The sequence below is a fragment of the Pinus tabuliformis genome, chromosome 3_2 (genome assembly GCF_031772625.1).
Source record: "Pinus tabuliformis cultivar Carrire ecotype Pingquan chromosome 3_2, CPIR1, whole genome shotgun sequence".
Lineage (NCBI taxonomy): Eukaryota > Viridiplantae > Streptophyta > Pinopsida > Pinales > Pinaceae > Pinus > Pinus tabuliformis.
In genome coordinates this window covers 1,234,609,581-1,234,619,959 of record NC_142302.1, presented here as the reverse complement: position 1 = coordinate 1,234,619,959, position 10,379 = coordinate 1,234,609,581, and the positions used below count along the sequence as shown (strand labels likewise).

The 10,379-nt window shown below is 40.6% G+C and overlaps 1 protein-coding gene across 1 annotated transcript; it reads right to left on the bottom strand.

The window, feature by feature from the left end:
* Window positions 1-2,054: 2,054 nt before the first annotated feature.
* LOC149185211 (uncharacterized) lies at window positions 2,055-6,658 on the bottom strand. Its single transcript, XM_089417803.1, is given in 3 exon segments — window positions 2,055-2,475; window positions 3,104-4,217; window positions 4,219-6,658. Coding segments are annotated over 2 exon segments (3,381 nt in total). The 5' UTR covers window positions 6,514-6,658; the 3' UTR covers window positions 2,055-2,475; window positions 3,104-3,131.
* Window positions 6,659-10,379: the final 3,721 nt, after the last annotated feature.

Below are 10,379 nucleotides of genomic sequence, written 5' to 3'. Positions count from 1 at the left end.
GTGAATTGTTACTAGATGAGAAACATTGACACAAGAAGAGAAGGCATCAACTAATGAAGATGAAACCTGATACAAATGCACTAAAGCAAACACAGAGAACAAAATACTATCCCAAGATACCTTGTAATGCTCATATTGCCAAGGAGACTGGGCTAAGATTTGTACAAATTTGCAGTTATCTTCAGGCTACTCCGAAACAAAATATACATAAATTTAAAAATAGCATTCTCTAGTTTCAGCCAAGTTTCAGTACAGTCACACGCACCTCTAAGTTTCCAGGATCTCTCAAAATTTCTTTTAGATCTGCTAGAAATCTCTCGCGGGGACTGGTTTTAAACTTAAAAGGGGTGAGGAAACTAAGCTATCACATTGTTCATTGGTCAAAATGTCAGAAGGCCTAACACTTCACACTCTAATACATTCTCAACTTGTTTCTTGTTCAAGCCACAAAACCATGAAGTCTGCCCCCTTCTAAATTTATACCAACCCGTGGTATTCACAGCTTATATCACTTGTCTGTGTCTACTTTTGAAGATAAATTGCAAGTAATCCATCTGCTCTAGTTTTCCAGCTCCCAAATCTCTAATAATAGGGTCAGGCTTCTATTTTGGACAATTTTTCAAAAGATCCTTGGCATTATGTATGTGCTTGTATAGTTCCTTCCTTTCTCTTGTTCAGATTCTTTTACTGTCCTCTTTATTCAATGTTTTATTATACCCTTAATCCCCCACTCCTCCCACCATCTACTGACATCCTTTATGCATTATAAAAGTTTCCATGCCCTGATCAATAAACAATGTTTACAGCCAGACTTGCTAAAAAAGAAAAAGATGAATAACGATAGCTGGTCCTGGAAAGCTGCAAATACTTTGCTTAACTTGTTTTCCCAGGTCTATCTCAGCAATAAAACCAATAAGTTGGTGCATGTGCTGTAGGCTTCAGCTGCAACAGAAGTCACCTTGCCATTAAAAAAATAATAGGTTAGGTAAATCCTCCACCTATGCTCAAGGCTTCAGCTGCAACAGAAGTCACCTTGCCATTAAAAAAATAATAGGTTAGGTAAATCCTCCACCTATGCCCAATAAATTTGAACGGTAATTTTAACGTCCATCTATGCCCAATAAAATCCATAAAAGGTTAGGTAAAATTAAAAAAAGGTTAGATAAAGAACCACAGGTGATCCTACTTGAAAATTAAGCATCAAAGATAACAAGGGCTCAATGACTGCACAATCTGCAGGGAGAAATTGTTGTAGATACTGTTTAGATACAGACCTTACTTACTTGAAACGTGGGACCATTCCCAAGTTCCCATCCAATATCAATCTAGCCCTGCAATCACTACATGACTATGCAATGATTAAATAGGAAAAAATCAATGATTAAAATAAGAATAAATTGTGAAATTGACTGAGGCATTTTGTAAATCTATAGCAAACAGTGCCAGGCATTGGAAAACATTTGATGAGGCATGAATTAGGTAAACAAGGCAAGTCCAAATCCAAAACACTGTCATCTAATGGTGGTCTAAAAAAAATGAACTTCTGTTATGCAATTCCAAAGATAGAAACAAATGCAATGGCAATCCTCTTTCGATAACGTGCCAGAATTGCAGCTTATGAAGATGCCTCCATTTCAGTAGCATCAGGTCTTTATTCTGAAGCTCATTAAAGTCCTCGTTAAATTTAACTGCATGTAAATAATATTATTATCAAAGGTATAAAAAATTCAACCGACTTTGAACTGTGAATCAAGAACAAGATCTTAAAAATTGTGAGCACATATAAAGCATGTTTCATATACCCTCTAAGACATCTAAGGTCATAAACACTAAGCCAGATAAATATGCAGATATATCAAGTTTCAACAATATAAGCACAATCCACACATCAGAGTTACAAAGCAGACAAAACAACAGTTGTAATCAACTAATATGCACTCACAACCATGCCAAGTCTTGTCTACTGCAACAGTGGTGCGAATTTATTTTTAAGCAAATTGGAGGATAAATTTAAACCTGGCCACAATCATCAAGTTAGCGCTACAGAGAAAAGATAGAGTTATAACAAATTTAAATTGGAAACAGCTTCTCATAATAAAAACCATTTGCAAGGGCATATTCGCCAAACTGCAGGCTCAAATGGATTAGCAACCCTAGAACATCTTCATAATAAAACTTTAAATCTAACAAGTTAAAGCCTGCAATTGAATATCTCTGCATCCATTCCCCCTTAAATCAATGAAACAATGTTAAACAAGTCCCTCCCAACCTATTCATAAAGGCATTCAACAATTTCAACAGCTACATTAATATGTCGATTTGCTCCTTTCTTGTATAAGTTGAACAGCTCTGCAACAGTTACTCTTCACCATAAACAAGGTTAAATATAACATGTGAGTTTCCAATCTTCGAAAAGTCTGTGTGTCAGAATTCTAAACATAAATCATGTCAGCTTTCCTCCAACAAACATCAACCCTGCCAAACCAGCAAAATAGAAGCATTGGGAGTTAATCACTCTGCTATAATCAAAGGAAAAACAATGACCTTGGAAAGCCATGCAGAGGTAAAAAAACAGACCCTATAAACGATGTGATTGACGCTGATAAATTGTCAAGATGACCAAAGGCAGTAGATGCATCATGGTAAAAAATAAAAGAATGCAAAAACACCTATCAAACCCTGATGATATACTTTTTTTGTGATTCTGATCAAATAGACCATTCTATCAAGTGCACATTGTTTCAGCATCAAATGTGAAGGGAAAATTTAAAGGAATGCAAAAACACCTAAAAACAACCTGGTGACATTTTCTGTGACTCTGATCAAATGGACCATTCTATCAAGCAAAAGCATTGCTTCCACATCTAACTGTTGACATATCTCAGTATGCCGTGGAGACAATGTGCAAGGTAAAAAAACGTGTATATGATGAGAGAAACCTTCACAGATCACCAACTATATGCCACACCATGTCCAACATATCGTAAGATGAAGATGATACAAATCAAACCACTCTTCCCATCAGCAAAATAAGTAACATATAGAAACTTGTGTATATCAATCAAATAAACAAAAATAAACAAAGTTTGATAGGCAAGCTTACCCGTTCATCGTGAGAATTGCCAAAAAAATCATTGTCCCATTTCAGACATGAATTTCTCATATTCTGACTCAACAGCATAGGTTGTCTCTGATGATGATGGAGGGGGGGGTGGAGGCGGAGCAGGGTTTGCCACCCATGGAGGTGGAACACTACCTATACACTGTGCAGGACCTGCTGGGGCACTTGGAGGAGGTGGAGCACCATAATAACCTTGATACTGAGGTGGAGGGGGATACGCAGGAGGACCAACTTGTGGCATGGCCATCATTGTACTTCCAGTATTACTAGGGACTGTACCTGGAGGACCTCCATGTTGGGAGCCACCAGAAGATGCTTGCGGTGGCAAATTCTGAGGCGGCACACCTGGAGGCAAGCTTTGAGGTGGTTCAGCAGGAGGCATACTCTGAGGTGGTGGGCCAGGCAGAGGAGGTCCCTGTACAGGATAAGGTCCACCGAATGGTGGAGGCTGCATCATATTTTGATGGGCTGTACCAGGTGGAGGAGGTCCTTGCATCGGGGGCCCAGGGTAAGTACCCCCCTGTGGATGATATGTTTCACCATACATAGTGGGTCTTGGTGGAGGCGGTGCATAAGGGTTGTATTGTGGAGGTGGTACAGGTGGACCCCACGGAACTGGAGCAGGTACTGTGTTCCCTGCTGCCATTGAATTTCCAGACGGTGGTCCTGGAGGAAACTGCTGTGAAGAATAACCTGCTGCAGAGGGATCCGATCCAGGATACATAACAGGCATTGGGGTTTGGCCACCTCCAGGAAAACCAGCTTGTGGTGGCCTGCCTGCAACTCTGACTGCCATAACCCTCCCATCCAAACGGTACCCATTCATATGCAACACTGCCTGTGCAGCTGAAGCAGTATCAGAGAACTTAACAAAGCCATATCCTTTGCTTGCCCCCGTTAAGCGATCCTTGATGACCTTCACCGCAACAATGTCGCCAAAAGGTGCAAACAACTGAATTAGTCCGTCATCATCAATCTGAGGTGGCAAGTATCCTATATATAGATTAGAATCGTCATGATCCTTTGAAAATTTCGATCCAATTCCAGACTGAAAGTTATTTGGTTGCTGACCTTGCTGCGTTCCATTATAATCCCAAGCCCATTCCACTGCTTTCTTTCCATGGAGGGTTCCCATTTTGTGAGCCAGTGAGATACAATGTCTGATTCTGACGACCACTGTCACCCACTTTAGCAACCGATGACTCAGGAGTGCCACCCCCTAATTCAGCCAGAAAGTTCTGGTATTCATCATCCATCTTCTTCCCCGATCCCTTCATTGGACAATCAATAGTCGGATGACCACCATCACCACAAATTCTACACGAAACATCACTTTTGAAACCTATAAGCCTTGTAGGGCAAGCATATTGCCTATGACCTGGTTCACCACAAAGCCTGCAGAATTCATCATCCCGTATTGTCCCATTAAGTGCCGCAAGCTCTCTCAACTGCGCCCGTTTGTGCTCATTCAAACCCTCGTCAACAGGCATAAGCAGCTTCTCCACCATGCCCGCAGCTTTTTCCAAAGCATCCTGTGTCTCCGCCTCAACCAAAACATGCAAGTCCTCATTCTCGGATGGATCAGGTTTCAGATCACGTTTCTGCTGTAATCTACCCTCCTTGACAGAACCCTTGCCTCTTATAACAATCTTTGCACCAGTCTCCTTCTCCATTCTCTTCTGGGTGTTGCCTCTGGGGCCAATAATGAGGCCAATAAAATTATACCCCGGAAAATCCTTCACAGGAATGAACAGTTTCTTATAAAGCTTCGGTGGACGGTAATCTGCCGGAGGCTTAAATGCTGGGTTTCGCTTGATAAGCTGGGAAATGACCTCCTGCCTCTCCCTGGTAAGCTTTTCTCGGGCTCTGAATTCCCTTGTATTGATTCTAATTCCATCGTTATCATAGATGGGCTCCGGAGACGGCGACCGAGCACCCTCTGGCCGGTCGTCTAAAGGCATCCCCGACTGTAATAACCTGTGGATATCCATTAACCGTGCATTCAAAGCCTGTACCTCAGGATCGAGTTCCATGCCTCCAGTTAACTCTTTAACAAACCCTGGAAGCTGGATTCCCATAAGTGGTTTTGGCTCATCAGCCCAACGGGTCTTTCGTTTCCTAACGGACCCGGCGCTATCCTGCATTTCACCCTCGCCTTCCGTCTGAGGACCCCAACGGGATCGCCGCTTCCTGCCGCTGCTCACTTCTGCAGAACAAGCGCCCTGCGTTTCCGCTTGGCTCGAACCCTCCGCCCGATCTTCCACCTTCATCGCTGTAGTCTCCGACAAAGCCGGATTCAAACTCCCATCCTTGCCATTGTCGTTTCCGCTTCTTGTACTCACAAAGCCAGATGCCACTTCCTTGGCTATAGCGGCTTTATTAACCCCGCCATCGGGTTGCGATTGAAAAGGGCCTTCTGGATGGTGAACAGCATCCTGTTTCTGGTATTCTGCATAACCTTGCACTCCTCCGTCCTTGTTCTGGTATGGCGCATAATCCTGACTGAGTTCTTGCTTCGGGTACTCAGCGTCCTGTTGCGATGTGTCCTGGCCTTGGTATTGCGTGTATGCTTGTTGCCCTGACTCCTGGTTTTGGTACTGGTTCAACTCTTGCTGGCTCTGGTATTGATCGTATCCTTGAGGGGCTTCGTGGCCCGCGTATTGTGCATACCCTTGGGCAGTTTCCTGGTTTTGATACTGTTCGTACCCTTGGACGGTTTCCTGGTTTTGATACGGTCCATACCCTTGGCTGGTTTCATGATTTTGATACTGTCCATACCCTTGGGCAGTTTCCTGGTTTTGATATTGTTCATACCCTTGGGCGGTTTCCTGGTTTTTATACTGTTCATACCCTTGGGCGGTTTCCTGGTTTTGATACTGTTCATACCCTTGGGCAGTTTCCTGATTTTGATATTGTTCATACCCTTGAGGATTTTCCCCGTTCTGATATTCTGCATACCCTTGCGCGTTTTCTTGGTTCTGGTACTGGTCATATCCACGAGGATTTTCCTGGGACTGGTATTGCGCATACCCTTGTGGGGTTTCTTGGCTCTGGTATTGTTCATACCCGTGAGCCGCTTCCTGATACTGAGCGTAGGGTTGGGCCGTTTCCTGGTAGTACGCTTGGGCTGGTTCGTCAGATGGATAGCGTTCTTGAGCGTTTTCCTGGTTCTGGCAGTCGGGATATGGAACAGGCGGTTCCTCTGGCGGAGGACCTGCATAGGCCTCGTAGTCGTCCGGCGGAGGCGGAGGTGGAACGGTGGACAGATCTGAAGGAGACAATTCTTGGTTTTTGCCTAGACAGGAGGGAAGATGATAAGATGATGAAGATGCATAGAGAGCGTTGTCAGTACCTGTAACTGTTGTTGCTTCCGTTGTGCCGCCCTGCTCCATGGCTTTCTTGATTCCTGAGAGTCTATAGCTTGGCCGATCGGATCGATCTGCTCTCTGTCTTAGAAATTTTTATGTCGCTTCTTCTTTTGCTCTGGAACACACGGACCACAACCAAGATATTGCCTACTTAAGTGACATCATTGACATAAATTATAGGTGTGAGTGGAAAGGTAAACCGACCCATTGATCTTCGTTGGTCCAACTTGTAAGCCCAGTGTCGCCCCATCTCTCAAATCATGGTTACCTAAAGTAGTTAACATGGTCCCATCTAATTCTTGTTGTGGGTTATAAATTTAAAAGTTTTGTGAATTCAAGGGTGTATAAATTTTATATAAATTATTAATTTAAATTTAAAACCATCGATTGTTTTTTTTATAATTATTTCTAAAAATAAACGGTTTGTGAATGCATACATCCTATGTTATCATATTTATGGATGGGGTATGCATGCATTCATATGCCTAGAAACCATTATGATGCATGGAAATTAATATGGTGCAAACTTAAGTGTGTTTATGAAGGAGGAAAATAAATTATTTAAATGTTTACTAAGTTAAAGATAGTTTATGGGACACATTGTTTTTTTATCTCGCTTTTGTATTTGGCCATTTTCATGTGAAGTCTCAGAATAAGCGCTTCCAATTTCTCGACAAACCCCTTGGTGAATAGATTATCCCAAGAGCTAGCTACGAGAATATCTGCATAGCTTTCATTGTTGTCTTTGAAGGCCTCACATTCTAAAATGAAATGTTTTTTTGTTTCCACTTTTCCGAAAGAGCAAAAAATACATACTCTTTCCTCCTAGTATTTTCAAGCGCTTTGTTTCACAACAGAGTTGATGAGAATTAGTCCTTAGTTGAGCAATAAGAATTTTGGCTCTCCTAGAAATATTGGTCCCTATGTATGCTTTTTGTTGATGATTATGAGTGGGATTGAACTCTTCAATATAGTATTTTTTCTTTCTCCCTAGCTCCTTCTCCCAAGTACGTTTGTGGAACTTATCCATAACAAAAGTTTTTATCTCTTTACTATTTGTGGGACACATGCTCAAGCAAATACCCCATTTACTAAACCATTTTTTATTTTGTCGCATCCAAGTCTTCTTTCTTTTGCACAATATGTCATTAAACACAACCTTAGGTCATCTACCCTCTTCCATCATCTACCCTCTTCCATTTGCTCAATTTTTTTAAATACTTATGACTCGCACCACAATAATTGCTTCAATAGGAGCAACCCCTGTTTCACTTAACAAGATATCATAAGGAACTGCACTTTTAATTTTAAATTTGTTTATAATCAAACGCTTCTGAATTTTCTCATTTTGTTTCCTCTACATGTCGGATGTACTGCTGGCCCATAGTTCACAACTGTAGAGAATCATCGGAATCACTAAAAGCCCAAAAAGAGTTAGAGTGGTTTTTTAGTCCCATAACTTTGTCTCTCTACACCTATTTTGAAAAGCATAAAATGCTTTCCAACCCCCCAAAGTTTTTTTCATTCTACGGCCATCCTAGCTTAGATTTCTATTGAAGTCAATTTCGAGGTATTTGTAATTCACAACTTCTTCCATAATGTTGCCTTCAAAGTAGAACTTATGATGGTTATGTTTTCTTTTGTTAGAGAAAACCACTACTTTCGTTTTGTTAATATTGACTTACATCCCCACCCTTCTACAAAAATACTCAAGGGAAAGTAAGTGCTCTTGCAAACCAAGAGCAAATTTAGCAATTAGAATAAGGTCATCTTGTTGAAATGTGGCAACAAGAATATTCCAATTTTAATTTGTCCTTGAATTAAAATTGAGAATTAAAATTCGAATTTAGTCTCACCAGCTGCTTGAAAAATAGTTAATTAATTCATCTTGAGTTAATTAGTTGGAGAAATTCAAGCTAGAAGTCTTTGTGAAGTCATGCAACAGTTAACCCTTAAATTAAGGAGATTATCCCTTAATTAAGGAGATAAGGATGAGTTATATTTGAGTTGTAATTAGTTAGCTCAGTTTCTTGAGTTAAATCCAGTTAAATTAGTTCCAAATTGTTTGAGGAACTAATTGTGAGTTCAATCAGTTAATGCATGCATGCATCCAACTAGTGTACTCCAGATAACTGAAGATTCTCTCATCAGTAACTCATGCATGTCTATTCATAGAAAGACCCAATTGAGATTAAAGACAGGGACAGCGTACTATCAGTTGCATGAGTTTTCCTATAAACAAAACTCATGCATGCAGAAGGAATTCATTCCTTGAGTGTTGCGCAGTTTTACAAGGTGTGAGATCAGTGTGAGTGATCAGTGTTACACTTGGTAACAGTTGGATCACCCAGGAGAAACAGCGCAAGGAAATAGGAGCTTGGAGGGAAAAGGAGAAGGCATATGAGCAGCCTATTTTGTCTGTGAGCATCTGTGAGGGATTGTACTGAGATATGGCTAGCTGTGAGAGCTAAAGCTTTGTGTAATCCTGATATACTTCCACTTGTATGATAATATAGATAGCGAGGATTTTAGCTGAGGCTTTCCCCTGAGTATTCTTCTGTGTTTCATGTGCATTGATTCTTCTTCTGTTATATGTGTTCCGCTTGATCTTGCTCAAATCTATTAAGCTTTCGCAAGTTTGATTGTAGAAGTAGATTAAAGTATTTTGCTTTAGTTATATTGCATTATCAGGTTAATCTACAGTCAGAATTTCTACACATATGCATATAAAAGTAGCGTTATAACAAACTTGCCCAAGTGGATACCGTCACCCCCTTCTAAATTTAGCCACTCTTCAAGCTTGTCGATATATAAACCAAAAAGGGTCGGAGACAATGGGCAACCTTGCTTGACCCTGATATCACTTCTAAAACTTTCATAAATTTTTGTTGAAGTTCTAATTTTGACTTTCACTTCTTCATACAGCCTATGCACATCTGCTCTCAAATGCTTGCGAACCCCAAGTTCCTCCATTATGTTCCAAAACTTATCCCTGGGAACCGTGTCAAAGGCTTTTCTGAAATCAACAAAGCAACAAAAGGCTTCTTCCTTTTCCTCCCAAAATTTCTCAATGATGTGCCTTAAAGTTATACCATGATCAATTGTGGAATGTTTAGGTCTAAAACCTACTTGCCCTTTAGCACGTTTATCTCTTTCTTCTGCCCACTTGTTGATTTCTTTTTCTAACATGCTTCCAAATAACTTTGCAAACAAGGAGTTTATCACTATGGTCCTATAATTGGAGGGATTATTGATGTCACCACTCTTGAAAAGAGGTATTTCCAGACTAGTTGTCCAATCTGTGGAGAACCCCTCTTGTATAATGTTATTGAATTTTTTTGTAATGTGAGGTGCAAGAATTTTTAAGCCCCACTTTAGATACTCTACTTGGAGTTCAGCTAAGTCTTTTGCTTTTCCAACATGCAACTTCTTGATACCCATTTCAACCTCTTGCGCCGTGAAGAGTTTTGTATCAGTGTTGACCAAGGGAGGAGGGTCAACCTTGGTATCCTACTCATAAAGTTGTCTTGCATAGTCAAACCATTTAGAAGCTGTAAAAGTGCTTTCAGTTTGCATCTTTCTTAGTTGGAGCTCCTTCCAAAATAATTTGGGGTTATTTTTCCCAAGGAAGATTAGTTATTCTCTCCTCGAAACCATGAAATCGGTCTTTTTCTTTCTTAATATACGCATGTAAGCTTTGAACTTTAAGTTATCCTTGTTTGACTCTTTCCACATTCTCCTTGCCTTTTTGCATTCCTCGTCAAACCAAGCATTAACCGGAAAGCAATTTGTTTCGGAGTTCTTAATTTTTGCTCTTTTGCACTCTGCAAGTGTGCTTTGAATTAAATGTGTTAATTCATGACTATGAAGGTCGTGAAATGGGATTTTCT